This window comes from Poecilia reticulata, chromosome 6, assembly GCF_904066995.2.
Source record: "Poecilia reticulata chromosome 6, P_reticulata-male-v2, whole genome shotgun sequence".
NCBI lineage: Eukaryota > Metazoa > Chordata > Actinopteri > Cyprinodontiformes > Poeciliidae > Poecilia > Poecilia reticulata.
The window spans coordinates 13,094,250-13,114,493 of record NC_088835.1 but is presented as its reverse complement, the minus strand read 5'-3'; the positions used below and the strand labels follow the sequence as shown (position 1 = coordinate 13,114,493).

General features: G+C 37.6%; 1 protein-coding gene across 11 annotated transcripts in view; it reads left to right on the top strand.

The window, feature by feature from the left end:
- ndrg4 (NDRG family member 4) overlaps window positions 1-20,244 on the top strand; it is a 50,124-nt gene that overhangs the window by 21,292 nt on the left and 8,588 nt on the right. For 3 of the 11 annotated variants that reach the window (XM_008411759.3, XM_081607961.1, XM_081607959.1), the window contains exons 2-12: window positions 2,249-2,339; window positions 4,050-4,208; window positions 8,157-8,195; window positions 13,936-14,041; window positions 17,882-18,002; window positions 18,547-18,609; window positions 18,993-19,053; window positions 19,479-19,565; window positions 19,670-19,726; window positions 19,866-19,969; window positions 20,077-20,133. In XM_008411759.3, coding sequence (XP_008409981.2) covers window positions 2,262-2,339; window positions 4,050-4,208; window positions 8,157-8,195; window positions 13,936-14,041; window positions 17,882-18,002; window positions 18,547-18,609; window positions 18,993-19,053; window positions 19,479-19,565; window positions 19,670-19,726; window positions 19,866-19,969; window positions 20,077-20,133 — 932 coding nt within the window. In that variant the 5' untranslated portion in view covers window positions 2,249-2,261. Of the gene's footprint in view, window positions 1-2,248; window positions 2,340-4,049; window positions 4,209-8,156; window positions 8,196-11,298; window positions 11,552-13,935; window positions 14,042-17,881; window positions 18,003-18,546; window positions 18,610-18,992; window positions 19,054-19,478; window positions 19,566-19,669; window positions 19,727-19,865; window positions 19,970-20,076; window positions 20,134-20,244 lie in introns of those variants that run through there. The other 8 variants (XM_017305229.2, XM_081607960.1, XM_008411762.3 and 5 more) reach the window with 6 other exon arrangements.

The following is a 20,244-nucleotide window of genomic DNA, read 5'->3' as shown; positions in this document are numbered from 1 at the left end:
TTCATATTTTACCTGGATAGCTGAGAGTAAAATGTATCCTTCCACTAACATATTATAGAGATATCCTTAAAGTATTTTAGGACTGCTTAACCCAATTAATTTATCAGAGCTGGAGCAAACAAAACAGATTTTAATCAGTTCAACATGAAAGAAATATCCAGAAATAAATTAAAATAAACACATTTGTATATATCAATATTTCAGCTTTAAATGTAAAAAAAACAACAACATATTTTTATGTAAATTTCTTTTCAAACAGATGAAAAAAATATACGGTTTTGATATAAGTAATCTTAAAATATCTTAGGGGTTGCATAATTTATTCATGCATCTAGATTGCAAAATCATTCTTCATAAATGTATTATTTAAACACATCCTTACATTTGATATCAAATGTAATTTATAGGACCGATTTAGACTTTTATTCTGTCACCTAATATTTTATGCTGAAGTTCTTTATTCAGAAACTACACATTTAGTTATTTGTTAGTTAAAACCAAAACATGTTTAGCTCCACCTCCAGTGATTATAACTGAAATGCTCTGTTTCCTATTTACATAATTTTATGCACAGTAAAATAATCAAGAGTCACAGAGAAAGACTTTTGTAGCAGTAGCATTTGCATGATTTTATCTGATACCTTTGACATAGGTCAATTTAACACATCCAATGAATTACTTTTTTGCAGTTCTGACTCTGTGCAGCATGTGTCGCCTGGACGTTTGTGTCCATTTATCTGCCTAACATCAAGTAGGAGGTGTAGCTGTCCTGAGAGTGTTACTTAATATAACACAGAAATGGTTTCGCAGTAACATTTTGCAGTTTGAACATGGAGCATTTAGGCTGCTTACTCTGAAGCAGTAGAAGCCCCTGGTGGTATCAACGTAGTCACGCTACTCTGTGTTTCTGTGTTGGTGGACTGATGTCATGATCTGGCACTGTTGTTGTATTATTGCTGTCTGACCTCGTTTTTGGCGTGCGTTGATGTGCCTGGTGTACACTGCGTGGAGCGCTGTCTCAGCTCCGTGTTTAACCACAACACTCCGTTCTGATTAGGGCTTTTATCGAGGCTTAGCCTTCGTATTATCTTTGGAAAAATAGCCCGTGTGCGTCCGAGCTCCACTGTAAACCGAGTAATCTCGGTCAGTAAGCATCTATGTCAGCTCCCGTTTTAAATCTGTCTCTGTTATCAGAAGCATCCCACACAGACAGGCTTTTGAGAGGGCTTCTGAAGCCCTTTCAAAAGCTTCTGAACAGAATTTTCGAACTTCTGGAACATAATTTTTATGCAACACGAAAATGATGCTACATTTTTCAATATTAAATATAGTAGTGTGATAATAGGCGTTTTGACGTAGATTTAAAATATTATGATGAAGCAGAGATTCTGGAAAAGCCAAGAAAAATAGCAATCTGTCCGGGAAGAAACAGAAGACAATAAAAAGAAAGTAATAAACACACTTATTTATACATAAGATACACGGACGGACGGATTTCTTTTTTCAAGAGTGATTACCAAAGATTTGTCAAACCTAATTTTTGGTAATCACATGTGAAAGCTATGAATAAATTAAGTGTATTTTGATAAAAAATCAAGACATGTTAACTGTTTTGTTTAATGCATTTTTATAAGGCTCATAGGTGTAAGATGAACAGTATGTTACTGTGTCAGGAAAGAGAAAGTTGCTTTGCCAAGATGTCACTAGGATTTTTATTTCCCTCTTCTGTTTGTGATTCTTCAATCTTGGAATGAAGGTTTAATGATTTGCTCCCTGTCTATAAGTGCCCCCAAGTGGCTAAATATGTATTTATCAAATTAGTCATCAAATGAGTGTGACTTCTCTCCTTTTGGAGCTCCTTTAAATATACAATATATACTGCAGAGAGTGAGCCTTCAGTGGCGCAGAATGAACATCTGCATAGTGCAGCATGAAGTCAAATCATGTTATTTCGGGGTAAATTATGCAACATTTGAGCAAATCCCATAGAAGTGATGAATATGCATAACTTGTGTGCTGCTTCTAAGGTGTGTTGTTCATGCTACAGAGTTTTTCAACCTGTCTTGCTTCGCTGCATGTATAGAACGGACAGGCTGTGTCAATTAAACACTTTTGGGCGGATATGCAATTGTGTGATATGGACATAAAAAGACAATAACTTGTTTTTTCACAGACTTTGACACAAAAAGTAATCTTATCTGTTTTTTTGTTTTTTTTCTTTTATTCCACGTTGAATTTACGATTGCAGGTTGTTGTCCAGGATGGCAGGGATGAAGGAACAGCAGATCACAGAAGAGAAGCCCCTGCTGCTGGAGCAAAGAGGAGCAGATGCAGACATGGTTAGTCCACCATGTTTATCATTTGCATGTGTTTTTGTTGCCATTTGCCCTCCTGTCTGGGCATTCAAATGCCATTAGTGAGAGCTTTTAAAAACTCTTGGCATATTAAGACTGAGATGTTTGTGCTCATTATTTGTGATGGCTTATAATTAGACAATGGGCCTGTTTACCAGCGGAGGAGGAAATTAATGAACTCAATCCAACCATGACAACACTGTGAGAAGATGAGAGCTCATTTAAGCTTTGAGAGAAAGAGAAAGAGACTGAGGGATTGAAAGACAAAGAAAAAGAGAGAATAGGCAGAGGCGATTACATAAACACCACTTATTCCAGTCCACTTACCCGTTAAATAAGCAACAGGTAGAGGCTGAGGCTAAATCAGGGGCTCTTGAATACCTCTTGATGCAGGAATGATGAAAATGCTGGAGACTTCTCTGATGCAAAAGTGACTCAAAGAGGCAAAATGGATGCCTGGAAAGCACAGCGTTAATTGCATCTTGAAGCTTTTCTAACAACAATTTCAAAGTAAAGTGACGTGGTGATTATTCTTTTCAGCTGTGGAGATAAAAGTTGCTTGATTTAAAATAAGGACTCGGATAAGCTGAATGAGAAATGACTAAACAGTCTTTAACAGCCCACGATGGAGAGGAATAAAAGAAAGAAAATTACGTCCCAGTAAAGCAACTGTCTCCTTTTGCCAACCTTAGTTTTGCTGACTAATGCGATGGCTTAGCTGTGACTCTCTTTGTCAGGAATATGATTCATCCAGGTGATATAGGAGCTCCGTCTCTTAATGGGAAGAAACAGAATATGTTCTCCATTAGTACAAATCTCATAAACCACCATTGATCAGCTGGAAAGGTCATTAGGCCTGCTCATTATAACTCTCTGTTGGTAAATATTGAATGCCATTGATTGCTGGCTCATTGATCCGGTTACATGTTGCATGACTTGACTAGCCGCTGTTTTATTCTCTGAATGACCTCTTTAGCTCAAGCACACACCCCGATGCCTCTCACTGCTTATTTAAAGTCTGCAGCCCTGCAGCACAGGTGACCTTTAAAAGCAGTGAGTGATTGCTGGTTGCGCAAGATGGTGGTAAAACCCACAACCATTAATGTCCAACAAGTTCTTCATTCAGTCGGCATGGGAAAAGAAAACACAATGTTTGGATTGAGATTGACGAAAGAATATTTGATCAGATAGAACAAATGGGATGCTGTGCTCCTGTTCACATTGCAGAACAAATGAAACTGTCAAAAAAAGTTCACAAGAGTAAAAATTGTGGTGAGATAATTTTGATTTTATTTTTTAAGTTTCCATAACTGTCATTGGTGCAAACAAAGTACATTTTAGCAAGGCATGAACGGAGCAGATTCCTGGTTTATTGTTGCTTTCGATTCAGAGTTTGATCAAGACCCACCACTTGTTCCTCTACTCTAATTAGAAGAAGCCTGCAAATCTTTAGCCTGACCTTTCTGGTGACACAGGAACAGAAGAGCCATAATGAAACGGGACACAATGTTTCTTCCTTGGACATTTAAAGGACAAGACGCTCACCAAGAGCATTTCGGGAGATCTACACAAGCATTAAAGAAAGAAAATGTGAATTGTAGACATCATGTTTTATGTTGACTGTATGTTGCCAATCTGCCTGACTTAGTTGTTGCCCAGTAACCACCTTGTTGTGCTTGTTGTTTTGCAACACAGCAGGATAAAGGAGAGGAGGCATCGGTGGGACTCCCGTGCCCCGAAAGCCCCGTACCCCCTAATGAACCCCCTCCCCCCCGCCGCCCCACTCACCGCTGGCATGCCTTCGCACGGCACTGGCTCCGCCAGACCCGCCGTCGGACCAGCGGGGTCCTCCCGGTAACTACCAGAACAACCAGAAACATCTGACAGGCAGGACACAAAATCAACGCACATCAGTTATTATACGGTTAAAAATTAACTTTAAAAAAAGAAACATTAAGATGTTTTTTTCAAAACTAAGACTAATAGCTAAATTCTAAGCCTACTTAGATTTGAGTCCTCTAAAATTAATGCCAATAAATAACATATACATGAATACCCAAATTTAAATATTTGGTAAAATGAATTTCTATATTTTTCAGTCTTTCAGTCGCAGATGGCATATCTTCAAGCTAACTGACTGAAGAGATTCTAACATCAGAAAAAAATGAGAACATTTAGATTATCAACATGCACTGAAATCACACATTAGGATTTAAACAATTGGTTATTGATATAAACAATATTTTTTGATGAAAATACGAGCTGAAAATGAAACATTAAGACATTTTGTTAAGCATTAATTTCTACTAAGCAATCTAGCTAAATGCTAACAAGCTAAAATGCTGAGAAACATTTGAAACAAGCTGAAATTGGTAAATGTGTGCAGTTAACGTATATTTGAGTAAATTAGATTGATTTATTAAACTAATGAAATGGTGAAAATTAAATATTAAGGCATTATTTTCTGTGTTTCTAGTCCTCACTAGCTAACAAGCTAAATGCTAACATTTCCATCTTAGAAAAAACAAAACTTTATTTGATTAGTCTAAATCGCATTGTGAAAGAAGCTGTTGGCTCTTTTATTAAAGTAGTACCTTTGTAAAAGTTTAGTTGAAAATTTAACGTGAAGACATTTTGTCCAGATCCAATAGTAACAACTCTACTAGGAAAATGTTTTGCAAATCCGATATGGAGTTAATGTCTTATAGTTACTTTTCTGTAAGACCTTATTGTTTTGTGCTCACAGAATGTCCTAAGCAGCAAAGCAAAACACGGCAGTGCAATTGGTTTTAATCCCCTGTGGATTTAATCAAGTCAGTTCCTTGATCCTCCAGGACCGGATGTCTTAAACTTAGTATTGCTGAGAGAAATCCTTAGAAAAAAAAATCCTGAAATCTAGGCCAAAATCTGTATTCCCAAAAATAACTCAGGAAGACAGACACCGACACACAAAATTGCAGCTTTAGTTATTTAACATTCTGTTCAGGTCTGCGAGGCTAAAGGAGCCACCGCCTTTACGAATTAATTTCCTTTGGTTAGTCTCACATCTTCCTGAACTGAGCCGTTACACATCGTCTATACGGGTGTGTTAAAAGGAAGAGAAGAGTTCCACCTGCTGGTCCGACCACCTTACTGCCATTACTAATGTCTTCCCTGTTTGAACAAAAAACATAACCACCTGCATGAAATAAGTCTGTGGGGATCAAAGTTGCCTCAAAAGTACACCTTTCCTTCAAGGATGAGTTCAATTAATTAAATAAGTGTCTGGATAGTTTGCTCCGTACACATCCTGTTAATGTGGTACAAACAAAGCAACATATTGGTGCAGTTTCTTTTTTTGAGGCAGCTTCAGATCCTGTGTTTTTTGTAACTTGTTTCTCTTTCTTTAGGTGTTTCCCTCCTCTAAACTATCTGTGGCTCTCCTGTCATTTTCTTTCAAGTCATCACAGCTACTAAAATTTCACATCTTGTTTCCATTATCCACCTCTTTTACTTCAGTCATGGTTTTATATTTGTGTGTGTGTTTTTTTCATGTTTTCTTTCTGAAGCATCCCCAACTAATCCTACAGATTCAGAGGTGTGCATGTCTAACAAGGAGGCGAGCCATCTGCTCTGACAAACTGTCTAACCACACATCCATGCCCTTAATTTGGTTGTTTTTGTCTTATTAAGATTTACAGATGGTCCTGCTCTGCTCTAGGCTTTTTAACAATGTTTCTGATGAGTGAACCTGTTTTGGTGTGCAAAAAGTTTGTAAAAAAAAAAAAAAATGATATATGATAGTAGCTGTTGTTCTTAAGCATGCCGTATTTGTGTTTTATGTCAACACATGAAAGACCAGATTCCTCTTAAGGTTCAAATCACCTGGAAGGTAACACATAATTTACTTAAAATCCGCATCTACTTCTTCAAAATCAACAAATTAATGACTTTTGTCCAATCAAGAAAATGTGTCTCGTGTCTTGATGTTGGTTTGGATTGAACTTGCAAAAGTACTCTTACTCCTTCAAGTTTTTCATATGTCACATTGCTAAATCCAAAGTATTTTATTGGGATTTTATATGATGGATCAGCACAAAGCATAGGGTATAGCTGAAAGCTGGACAGACACAAGGTTTTCGATTTATATCCTATTTTCCTGGTCTTTGTGATGCTTTTTGTTTACTCGTGTCCTATAAACAAATCACTGAGTGTATCATCTTTCTCCACAGCTATGTAGTACCTTGTGTTGGTGCATAACAAAAGTCCAAATAAAGTGCACAGGTGATTTATGGTTGAATTATACCAAATGTGGAAAAGTTTGTTGGTTATGAATACTTTTGCAAGATGTTAATTGTTTGTTGATTCAGATCATTTTCGAGGTGGTTTGCCGTGAGAAGGGATCTGGCTGCTGCACAGCATCATGTATTCAAACACCATCTTTCACCATTATTTAATTTGAAGCTCTTCTCAATTTCCCACACATCCTTTTAGTTAAACATTTCTGCGAGGTTTCTATTTGGAAAACAATCTTACAATACTCTTTGAGTATTCCTTAAAATCCACAGATCAAAATAAATAAAAAAAATAAATAAATAAGGAAGAAAAAATAAGAAGATGTCAACTTGAACATTAGGAAACATGTGACATAAATTTGACAATTGTATTATATAAAATATTCAGAATTGATTTATGTGGTTGAATAGCTGTTAAAATGCTTAAAAAGTGAAGAGAAAACATTTTTTGAGAAACTTTCATACTCTTGAATTCATTTTTGATGTTTGCTTTTCAAGCCTGTTTATTAATTTACTGTATAGAATAAGTATTTGCCCCACTTGTATGCTTCAGCCTCTAATTGCTTTGAAAAAATTAAACTGTGATCAATATAATTTGGGTTTTGGGACAAGAATTTGCAAAAAAAAAATAAATAAAATAAAGACCACATAAATGTTCACACCCCTTTAGGCCAGTACGCTGGTCCACCTGTGGCTGAATGCATCTCAGTCCTATTTGAAAATCTGGATGTGGGAGATTCTCTCCGTTCTTCCTCAGAAACATCCCACACTTGATCAGGCGAATCAGAATCAACTTTATTAGTGCACTTAAGTTTGCGCACACAAAAAAAGAAACTTGGCTTTGTTTTAATGTGAAATTTAACAACTTCAGATTCTAGTGTTTGTTTTGTTAGGATATCCTCGTCTTCCACTCTCCGAATTATTCTGCTTTTGATTGGTTGTTGATAAAACGCTTTGGGATAACGGAAAAAGCAAAGACTTAGACTGACTGCTCTCTGGTAATCTTCATTTCATAAACTGTGACAAATCTTTTAGCTGGACTTCTGTTCAATAATGAAAGTCTCTTTAAAGGAATATATGCATGCAGTCATTAATTTTCCCAATATATTTTAAATTAATTGATGTTATGTTGCAAAAATAAATTTTCCCTTTGACATACAAGTATACTTTGTAGATTCTTTAAAAAAACCTCAAACTATATTGATGCTGGTTTCATTTTTAACAAAAAAAAAAAAAAAAAAAAAGGCTGAAACACCCAAATAGGGTGATTACGTTTAGAGGTGTTGGAAACTCAAAGGCATGAAATACCTTTTTATTTTAAAGTTTGACTTTTTTTATGCTTGTAACGCTGCAGCTGACGGTAAATCCGCTACCTTAGCATGCCCTGTTTGGACCCGCGGAGCGCTTCTGTCCTCTCTACGACAGTGGATGTTCTGTTCCTTGTATGCAGGACAGTAAAGTTCATACATGTTTTCTTATTTTGACATAATAGTTTTTATGTGTTGTATGTGCTTGCCTCCCTGACCAGGAATGCCCTGAACAACTGATGCCACCAGGCGACTGGAAGGTACGAACCCGCTCACTCCTCCACTCTTCAATTATTACTATTGTTTCTGTTTTCGCACGCTGTGGCGGTTCATGTTTTTTTTTTTTTGTCATCCCTTTGACATGCTTGCTTGGATAAACTGTCTGTAGGAATGAATATTTTATTCCAAACCCTGAGATAATAGCTGCTGTTCTGAAAGTGATGGGCACTTTTTTTATGCAGAGTTACATGGAGTGTGTGGTTCATCTGGATGGGGAATTCAAGACTTTGTTGCTCTCATGCACAAAAACAATGTTTGCTTTTAAGAAGTTTTTGTAAAAACGTTTTTTTTATATATATTTTGTGGCACTAATGGAATTTATTTGTAATGATCAAACAGGAAATAGAAAAAGATTACTAGAGGAGAAATATTTGAAGCAAAGTTCGAAGGTTGCGAATCAAACTCTAGATGGATGTGTCCAGGAGTCCTGACCTACCAGTTCTACCTGTAGAGCAATTGTCACCCTGAAATATGTTTTCATGTCATATTAAGGCTCTAAAGTGGAGTTTTGTGGAGTTGTAATCAGCAGTCAGTAGCCTACCACCAAAGCTTACTCCAGCAGTGAGCTTTTCAGACGACTTCAAGTTTTGAGATAACAACTACGTTAGCGAAGAGGAAATTATGGAGGGAAAAAAAAACCCCAAAAAGATAACACAAAGTAGACTGTGAAGCACATCCAATTCAACAGTGTGGATATGATTCAGAAGACGTAGCCGGTGCTTCAGGATCCTCCAGGACACGAAGCTACAACGTTCTCAGGCTCTCCTGAATTTCAGACGTCACAGGCAAAGGACTGGACTGTTTCTCAGCGGTCCAAACTCCTTGACTCCAAGTTGCTTGAGGCCAAATGTGAATGTTTCGCAGTTTCTAAACTTTAATACACCATTTCAGAATCACGTGGATCAGTCCTGATTGGTTTTGCTGATCATAACTTCAGTTCCTTATGTGATAAGTGGCAGTCAAAGTGTGACAGAAAGAAACTCAACAAGCACTTCTCTTTCTCTCCTGTCGTCACACCCCACCTCGTCTGAGATCTCAGGTACTGTAACAATGAAGCAGGAAGGTTTGGTGTGATGTGTGATTATTTTTAAACAGTGACTTGCTAAATTGTTCACTCTGAAATCAGTTTCAGTGAAAAGGTGAGGACGACTTTTTGGACGTCGTTTTATTCCCTTATGCTCTAATCTTTTAACCTACACAGCTACAATATAATGTCATTTGTTTTTAGTTTTTACATTTTCAGCTTTTAAAAACGGTCAACACCCAGTTCATGAGGGTGTTGACCGAAGAGATTTGTTGTCAAATCTCTTCTGTTTTGACAACAAAACAGAAGAGATTTCAGAAAATTGCAGCACCAAATGAAATGTTTTTATGCATTATAATTATTATAGAATAACATTTAGAGTAAGGCAAAAAAAATAAAAAATCCAAGAATAATCTATCAATATGATGTGAACACCAGTAAATCAGTTACGCTGGGTTTGGATGTTTATATGTTTGAAGCTGATGGGGAGATGCAGAGTCAGCAGGCAGAGGGTTAATCTCCTGCTTGTGTGGGTGAAAAAGGGGGACAAAGTCAATGACAGCAGGGGAAAGATCCTGAGTGATCTGTCAGCAGGAAAAAAAAAGAGGGACGGACGGAGAGAAAAAAAACGTGAAAGATCGAGGGGGGAAAAGGGCGAGTGGAAGTCTTGGAGGAAGGACAAAGGGCTTGTTGATGAATGTCGGCACAGAGGAGGGAGAGAGGGAGGCTCTGCAGTCGGCACACCATTGCTGCCACCTTGATTTGCACGTAGGCTGCTGGTTCTCCACCGTGGCGCATGTTGCTTTAACTGGAGAGACATGTGGGTTTGGTGTCTGTGAGCATCATGCAGCGTTGCGAGCCTGACTCTGCTTCATCGCTGGGTCGAGCTTGTTGCAGCTCCCATGTGACGAGATGGTCAAGGTCACAATGCTGTCACTACAGATGTGTAAAAAATGTTGTGCATTGAATAAAAACATTGCAGATTTCATTCTTGAGCCAGAGTTTTGCAGGTTGAAGATGCCCATTTATGTCTTTTTTTATATGCATGAAGCCACCAGATGAATATACAAATCCCATTGTGTCTTTTCTGTTGATTTGCGCTGCTGTGCCCATCGACTTCCTGCACAAATACTCCTCAGCTGTTAATTATGTCCTGAAAGTATTTTCACTCGTTGCTGGTTCAATCAGTGGAGGTGATGCTGATGGCATTTCGTTGGGGTTTAGTTTCTGGTTTTGTTGGGCTGCTGATTAGATGGAAAAGAAAGAAGCCGCTATGCTGTGCTTAAAGCGTTGACTTATCTCTTTGAATGGGAGTCTAGTGCTAGAGATGGCAAAGGCAGTTAAATTTGCACTCTGAACTCCACTGGAGTGGCCATGTTTTACTTTTTTCAGTTGCCTTTTGCTTTAAATCCACCAAATCCTAGCATCAAAATACACGAAAGTGTGCATGCTTCTGCAAAAAAGTCATTCAATAAAATTTTACATATCGTTTCTCCAAATATATTTGTTGTTCAGAGAAAATGTTTAGAAATGATTTAGCAGAATCCTGGTCTCATTTGTTTAATAAAAAGATTGTGTGTGTGTGTGTGTGTGTGTGTGTGCGTGTGTGTGTGTGTGTGTGTGTGTGTGTGTGTGTGTGTGTGCGTGTGTGTGTGTGTGTGTGTGTGTAAACCTATTGGATCCAACATTAGTGAGTGAAACGATGTGCAAAATAATGACTGATACTGTAATAAACAATAGTTAGTCATGCTGCTCTCAACAAAGGGGTTAACGAAAAAACACAAAACATGCATCATATGTCTGCATTTGCATTGCTGACATAATCCAGTGCAATCTGTAATTAACTGTAACTATTGACCTAATTTATTTGTCAGAAGTCATGAGCAAAACAAGGTCATAGAAGAAAACAGGTAAACATCGCATCGAATCAGGCGCAGCGGTGCTGATGAGAGAACCTCTGATGACTGACATGATAGTCGAGCCAATAAGAGAGCGAGGGGCTGCAGCTCTCTGGGCCTATCACCAACATGCTGCCCATGCTCTCCTGCCTCCGCCGCGTGGAATACGTGAGGCAGGGTGAGGGATGTGTGAGGGAGGAAAGAGAGAGGAGGGGCGGCTGCTCCCAGGATAAGAGCGCGTTGTTGGCTGCAGAGCAGACAAAGACTCTGCGGCATTCGCCATCCAGCCCTCCATCCTCCAGCGAGTGCATCACCAGGACCTAGTCCCGTAAAACAGGAGAGGTCTGGCCGCTCGTCTGCCTTCCCTGCAGCCGTCAGTTAACACGCTGCAACCATGCCTGAGTGTTGGGACGGGGTGAGTGACAGGTGCAAAAAGAATAACACCAATGGGAGATTTTATTTAGGCTGTTGTCGCTTCTGCTTGATGTGAAAACGTGCATTACGTGTGCTGGTGTGTGGTCCGCTTTGTCCTGCAGCATCAGCACCAAGCGATGCTCCATCCTCTGAGTTTGTCCCACTGACACATATCGGCGCACAAACGCAGTTGCATGTTGACATCCTGAAGCTCAATCTCAGAAGCCAATCTGAGGAGGAATATTAGAATTTTTAAAGATCTAATTTAAGGCGAGAAAACGTTTACTGCTCGCCTCCTTTTTCCTTCGGCTCTTCCTACAGAAGAATCATGCCAGCATGTTGTTATTGGCAAATACCTAATGTTTGTAGGTCATTTTTATCTTTTCTGTGTTAGTCTGTGTTGATGCACACACTGAAACAGACTGGAGACACACCTCCTCATGCAATAACTGCCTTAAATTAGAACGCTGTCTGTGGATGACACTGATTTCAAAGCTGAACTAACAGCGAGATAAGCAGACTGGATTAATTCATAACTCTCCTGCATGACTCTCTGCTTATAGAGAGGATTATGGAAAATTCTGGCACTTAACTGCCGCCTATGTGTTTATTATTGTTTCATGCTATGCAGGGATAGATTTAAATAGCTGTGCCATGAATGTTTGTGTTTCTCCAGACAGGAAGATTGACAGCAGCAGATGTTTATACTCAGGTCTGGGTAAAAAAAAAAAAAAAAAACATGCAGGGATGAGGACGGTAATGATGTGATGTCAGAGCATATTTCAGGGTTTGTTTGCTCCAGAGAGGAGAGGCTGCAGCAGCATCATCAGAGGGGTTTCAGTGCAGCTTAAAGCATGAATCCAGTTACAGTGATTACTGCTCTGTGAGTGTGTATGTGTGCGTGTGGGTGTGTGTGTGTGGGTGTGTGTGTATGTGTGCAGTTACATTTGCTTCATACCTCCATTTTGCGTTTGCCTGGCTGTGACCAGCAGACAAAATGTGGGTCATAATATGAGATGTTTTGATTCACGGCTCAGCTGATGATGCGACTTCTGCCTCTTTCTGCAGCGCTCTGTTTTGGATTCACAGATCTCTATTTGAACATGGAGGCTATGACTCACGCTCTAAATTACTTTTCATGTCTAGCGACAGTATCTGCTTATGATTTGTCATTTGAGTGATGTAATATTTTTAACATAATGAAATACTTGCAAGGAGTCAATGATGAAAAATGCTTATTTTTTCTTCCATTTGTTAAATATGTCCAAACTACGAGAAAGCATTACATTACAACGCATGATTTCATTAGATAAATGTTGAATAAAGATAATCTTTTAAATCTTTTTTTTTTATATCTTTTAAAAAGATATTTTTATCTTTTTATCCTAAATGTATGAATCTGCATCAGATTTATTTCTTTTGTGGCCCATTTTGGATCAGCAAGTCCCAGATTTATTTTTCACAGCTAAAATTGACAGTATGTAAACGACTTTTTCCATCCATTCTGCCATAAACTATCAATCGTTTATATCACCGCAGCTGAATTCACAATGTGCGTATATGTGAAAGCTTTGCTATTATTTCTATTCTGGTTAACTCCAGTCCGTTTGTCCCTTTATTTGTCCATTTTTGTTGAGTGTTGCCAAATCGTCCATTTAGCATACATCCACTGGAAATAGTACATATCAGTTCAGATCAGTTTATTTATTCTCTTATTTTTCCAGAATAAAAAGGCTCAGATTTGACAAACGTCTTAATTGCGTATTATTTTCTAAAACCGTTGTATCATGTCTCATTTCTACTTATTTAGGTTTTTATCCCAGTTTTGGCCAATTAATCGTTATAACAGATTCTGATCGAACCATAGCAACGCCAAGTGACTTGCCGTTACTATGCTAAGTAACTAGTCGTTGGTAGATATTATTTATCAGAGTAATATAAAAACATTGACTTTACCCAGAATAGATTATTGGAAATCACTTTCAGCCACTGGTTGTCAAGGTGAGTCCAAAGCCTTCATGGGTATTAAATCATGCACGGTCTGTATGAAATGTCCAGAAAACCATTTTGTTTTTGATTAGAAAAAAATCAGATATGGTGGTTAAAGGGGTGTAACTTCCAGTCCATCAAAAATAAAACAGAAATTTTTTTAACGCTTTTGATGATGTCTTTTAAATTATGTTTCATCATATTTGTGTTTATCTTTCAATCCTTTTTTTTTCTTAATTATTTGGAACACTTTTGATCCAATAATAAACAGTTTAGTGGGTTTTTAGTAGCGCAGAAGTGAAGCTTAGTGAAGGTCAGGTTTATGTAGCCTAGTCCAGATGGATTCATGTGTTTGTTGAGCCACCGGGTGAGTTCGTGTCTCTGCATGTGTCACAGGAACATGATGTGGAGACCCCTTACGGGATGCTGCATGTGGTGATCCGAGGCGCTCCCAAGGGGAACAAGCCTGCGATCCTCACCTACCATGATGTGGGATTGAACCGTGAGTATTCAAAAGAAAAAACAGTGTTACCAGAGGTTGATGTTTCTGCAGCTCTCAGAGGCGATAATTGGCGCTCTTTGTGTCATGTTTCAATTAGACATCCCGACTTTTCTGTCTAATATGCAACACGCCATAAGGCTAAAGTCACATCTACGAAAATAAAGGAAGACATTTTTAAATTAGTGCAAGAAACAAAAACTATTTATATACAAATCGGAATTTCATCTTTGAGGAAGACGAAACGAGAAGGAACTTTAAAGCAAGAAAAAAGGAACTGACCGCAATGAGTGAGATTTTTGTATGGTGACTATTGTGTGCAAATTCATTACGGTTATGTTATATACCAACCACAAAAAAACACAAGCCCAGCATTCAGACTGTTGTCAGAATACTTTTGCCACTACAGAAGATGGCGTAAACTCATTTAGTCAGCTTCAAAGTATCTTTTCCAAAGCTTCTAATGAAGTATAAAAGCTTGAGGCTGTAGTGAATGTTTACAGGAAGTTCAGTCGTTGTTCATACTGATGATTTTGTTCAAAAGCCAATAAAAAAAACTGGACTTTTTACCAGTTTAACCAGTTTAAAATCCTGATGTAAACATGTCAGGTAGAAAACCAACATAATGAACTCAGTATTTTCAATATTTTTGGAATAGTTTTTATTACTGATTCTCATTCAATGAAGCCAAACTCAAAATACTGATGACGACAATATTGTTTGTTTAACTTTTCCACGTTTTCCTTGCATCTGAAGATGACAAGATTCAAGACTAGTTGTGTCTAAAACATATAATTAAAATGTGCAAATGTGCAACCAGGTAGATTCATGACAAAAGCACACTTTTTTTATATTAATACAAAAAATAGATGCCTTGAATAAAGAGAAGACCATAAACAATGCTCTGTTTGAGATTAATAAGGATTAATAAGGACACAAAAATACGCATGTAAAATACATTTCAGACAAGTACTTAGGTTTCAATTAGTTTTAAACATCATCAGTTCTGCCTTCTTTTAAAATGAAATATAATCATTAAAGGCAGTAAAAAGTTTAATTTGTTATTCTACTTATTTCAAGCCAGTGTAATGGAGATGGCTTAGAATAAGTAGCTAATTGTTTAACCTCTAAAAAACTTTAAAATTCAACTTTAACCCAGTTAAGACAGTCTGGTTTAACTTATGCAGCTTAAAATGGCTTTGGAACGGCAGATAATCAGGATAATCACACGGATGTAAGTCTGAAAAATGGACAAAGTCAATTATGCAAATGAAGACAAACCTAGTTATTAAGTTCATCTAATAAAAGAAATGTTCATTTATCCTGAATGAGGACAAAAGTACAATTTCAAAAAGTTAAAGCGGGTATTATGACTTGCTCGCTGCACAACGATTGCCTCAATCTCTGTGTTGATCTGTCACCACATTTATGTCAAAGTTGAAGGTCACTGAACGAACGCCTTACATGCCAGAATGCAACACTACCTGAGTGGTATTTCATTAAATCAGACCCTAGAGAAATGATACGGAGACAGACACTGCCTCAGAGGGGCGGTTATGTAAAAATGCAAAGGCGAAAATAGTAAAGAGGTGATGAAAGAGGCATGGATGAAATGTAGGTCAGAAAAACATCCCTATCCTGCAGAGAGAAGTGGGTGGGGCCAACCAGCAGCAATGCGGCGCTGCCACGATGAGTGAAGGTGGGATAAGGATGGTGGTGGGGGGGCTGGGTGCACCATCCAGTGCTGACATGAATGCAGATATCAGCTTGTTTTTGTTATCTGACCTGCTGCTTTGTCGCCTGGTTCTGCCTAAATTCAGAAGTTAAGGGGGGAAAAAAATCTAATTATCAACCCTATAAACTAAAAATTAAGAACTTGTATTAATGTGTTTTCCTGCAGCAGAGACACATGACTCTTAGTATCTGCAGCTTGTCATTTAACCAAAGGACAAAGGAAAATACACAAAATGCAGAGAAACACGGCTGAAATCGGGTGGAAATTCAGTCTTCCGTCAAAATCAGGCTTAATAAGCAGATGGCGGGGAATCTACCAGAGGCCTGATGAGGACCACCGAAGAGGGGAGAACATGAAAAAAGGATCGTGTGTGCCTATATGTGTGTACGGGATGCGGGGGGGCTCAATGGAAAATGAAATGAAGAGATAGGGATTAGAAGTGAACATGCAGAGGGTCAGTTTAAGAAAAGAGGCCATGCAGCAGGAATTGTTGCAGATGATGGAGCTAAAGTATTAAATCTGACTGCAGGGAAAGCGCAGGATGAAGACAGGAGGAGAATACAAGCTTTTGCATGGGGTGAGGTAAAGAAAGTCCAAAAAGAGAAAGTAGGTCATGGAGTCGGTGGGAGTGCAGACACAGTGCGTGCGTCGACGATTCAGCGTGTTGCTGATGGGGAAGTTCTCACCTCAGTGATGCTCACTTAATGTAATGACCACATTCTCATAAGCCGCTGCTGTTGCATCTACCTCTTTTCCTGCCTTCCCCTACTTTTCTCTTCTAACCCAGTTGTCATGTTAATTGGTTCGTTTAATTAAAGCCGCTCTGTCAGAGCCCTGAGGAGGAAACATTGTTGCTGTGTGGTTTCACCGACTCGGACACACATGGGCTGAAAGTAGGACGACCGCAGAACCGGTGGGAGGAGGGCAGAGGAAGCGCTGACACTATAGATTAAGCTATTCCAGAGTTTAATGTTCCGAGTTTTTTCCACCGCGCTTCAGGAAATAGGGCTCTAAGTTTCAAACTAATCCTTTGTGAGTCACTGCCACAACAAGCTGGATTCTCTGGATATCAGAAACTAAAAATATTTTAAAATTTTAAGATAGATGCAGCATGGCAGGTGCCAAAATTAGTGTCAACAACCAGGAAACACTAAGTAAGGCAGTCGGATATTTTGGAAAGTCAAAAAGTTCTTGCAAATATCTTTTTTTGTTGTTGTTGGGTTTTTTTGTTTGTTTTAATATACCACAGATGAAAACAAGAATCACTTTTGGCAGCTTTTTTTGTTTTACATATTTGGAAAAAAAAACCAACAGGTTTTATCAATATTAGACATTGTTTTGAGACTGGAATGAGAAAAATGTGACAGTATTTAGCTTGCACTAAATGCGCTAATCCTTAGTTTGGGCTTGAAATATTTTCTAAACACAAGTTATTTAATTATATGACCAGGTTCCATTTAGTTTTGGCTCAGGCTAACCATAACTGCATTTTTATTGCTTTCACAGATTGTATTTGAAAGTTATTCAGTCAAGAGGCTATTATGCAAAATAAAAACCAACCTCACAAATATTGAGTTAAAGCTGAATATTTCAACACATTTCAATCCCCCCCAAAATCGCTCAATTAGGGAAAATATGACAAATTAAAGTTTAGCTTTAGTTAGCTATGACTACATTGTCATCAGGTGTAACATTAAAATGTGTTTGAATGTTGTGAATTTATGCAATTAAAACAATGATTTTACTATTAATGTATATTTCAATTAAATATTTCAGTCACACTAAAATATAGAGAATTATTAGAGAAATTTGAAAGCATTATAGTTAACTTTAACTAGTTAAAGTTACCATTACAGCTCATCATAGAGAAAGTTGATCCTTAAAATTGCAAGATATATTTTGAAATTAAAGAAAAGGTTTAATTTTTTTTATTTTAGACTTTGTACTTCTTATAAACCTAAATAACAATTTTAGAACTGTTAATAATTAGCCACGTTAGCAATAGTCAGGGCTAGCCATAGTGTGATGCATTTTCAAAAAGATTACGTTTCTCTGCTCCTGTCTCTCCATCATTGTGCTTTTTTCCTCCTCCCTTTTTCCTCCTCCAGACAAAATGTGCTTCAATCCCTTCTTCAATAACGAGGACATGCAGGAGATCACCAAGCACTTTGTGATTTGTCATGTCGACGCCCCAGGACAACACGTCGGAGCTACGCAGTTCCCACAAGGGTGTGAAGCATTTCATTTTTTAAAAAGACAAATGTCATTGTTGAACGGAGAACATGTTCATCATTGAATTATCAAGTGCTTATGCCTGTAATTAAGCTGAGCATGATTACGTTTCCAAAGACACCAATTCTTTATTGTTTTTAATATAATTTTTACTAAATTATAATTTTAAGCATATTTCTTTTTTTGCTTTTTTTTTTTTACATTACTTTATTGGTGCAACTAATACTGGAATAAGGATTTATATATAGTCAAGAAAAGGGTAAAGATTACAGAGTCCTACATTTTAATACCAGCAAATACAAAACATGTTACATTGTTAAGTATATAGCTACAGGCAATATAAACACTATGTAATTAGAGAACCGATGTGGACAAAACTGCAAAAACTCTTTGATAAGTCTGACAAAAAGTGTAAAGCCATTGATAAATTATGGATTTAAAAGGTTTGATTATCTGTTGAAGGACATAATTCATCTATTATCCAAACGATTTTGGATAATAGATGAATTAAAAAGACAAACTGTGTCATTTTCCTCCACAGGTACCAGTATCCCACCATGGACCAGCTGGCTGGGATGCTGCCCACTGTTGTTCAGCATTTTGGGTTGGTGTCATTTGCATTAAAACTGAATTGCTTGTACATTTGCAATTTATATCAGTTTAATTAACAATTAACAATTTATACCAAACATTATTGGAAAAAGCTGCAAATGATTGTGAGAAAAACCAGTTGGAGCGTTATGCTTCATTTTACAACATGTATAAAGTATTAAACAAATGTAGCCATAAAGTAATGATTACATTTCTCCAATAAGGTTTTGTTTTTAAATTTGATTCAGATGAGATTTATATTTGCCTCTAACAATTATTCTGGCTAGATTACTTGTAATTTTGTGCTGATATTATTATTATTATTATTATTATTATTATTATTATTATTATTATTATTATTATTATTATTATTATTATTATTATTATTATTATCAGATTCAAGAGCATCGTTGGGATTGGAGTCGGCGCTGGAGCTTATATTCTGGCCAAATTTGCTGTGAGTTAAACTGCACCTCTTTGTAAATTATCAACTTCTTTATCAATCTTTAAGTGTGTAGCATTTTCCACTGCATTAGCTTCCAGTTAATGTTTAATAATGTTTCAACTTTAGGCACATTTCAACCATTTGCTGCATGTAAAAATTGACCCAAAAATGTTCCTATTTGGTTGACTTGACCTAAGTTTTTATAGCTACAACAACCACTGCAGTTATTTTGGAACCATTTATCAAAATAAATGGAAAATGGCAAACAGTACATCACTGTGGTATGAATTCACCAATTTTCCTGAAAAATACCATAATTAAAACAACATGGACTGTTATTTCACATTTGTACCTAAAATGATGTAAATGTAAGGAGCTGCACTAGTTAATAAGTGGCTTTCTTTCCATTAAAGTAGTTGTTGTGCTTCTTTGCTCAGCTGTTGTTCCCTGACATGGTGGAGGGTTTGGTTCTGCTCAACATCGACCCGAACGGCAAAGGATGGATTGACTGGGCTGCCTCCAAGGTGCCTCTTTCTGATCATACTTCTAATTCAGGTTTTTATAAAACCAGGTGGGGGTTTTGTGTTAAGCAGCTGTCAGTAAACGTGTGTCGTTGTTGCATCTTTAGCTGTCGGGTCTGACCAGCACCATCCCAGACACTGTGCTGCCACATCTTTTCAGCCAGGTAAGATCAGACTTTTTTTTTTTTCTATTTCTCTCTTCTTCTTTTTTTTAGAATCAGAAACATAATAATCAGGTAACAAAAACAAACAGAATACAGTAAGTAAATCGTTTGGATCCATTCGTGCTTTGTGTGTGCGCAGGACGAAATGGTGAACAGCACAGAACTGGTTCAGAGTTACCGACAACAGATAACCGACTCCATCAACCACCAAAACCTCCAGCTTTTCTGGAACATGTACAACAGGTGAACGAGCAAACCAGAAACCTTGTTCCAGTCTGAAAGGCAAAATCTTTTGCGTGACAGAGAGGCTCAAACTCGCACGGTTTTCCTCTTCTGTTTGTTTGCTTCAGTCGGAGGGACCTGGAGATGAACCGTGGTGGGACAACGATTAATGCCAAGACCTTGAAGTGAGTTTTTTAGGAACTTATTTTTACTGTACACCTTCATGCATGCTTTATGATTTTGACCATGCCTGACTACAAAGTACCTCTGTTGGTTTTACATGGTAAAAATTCATA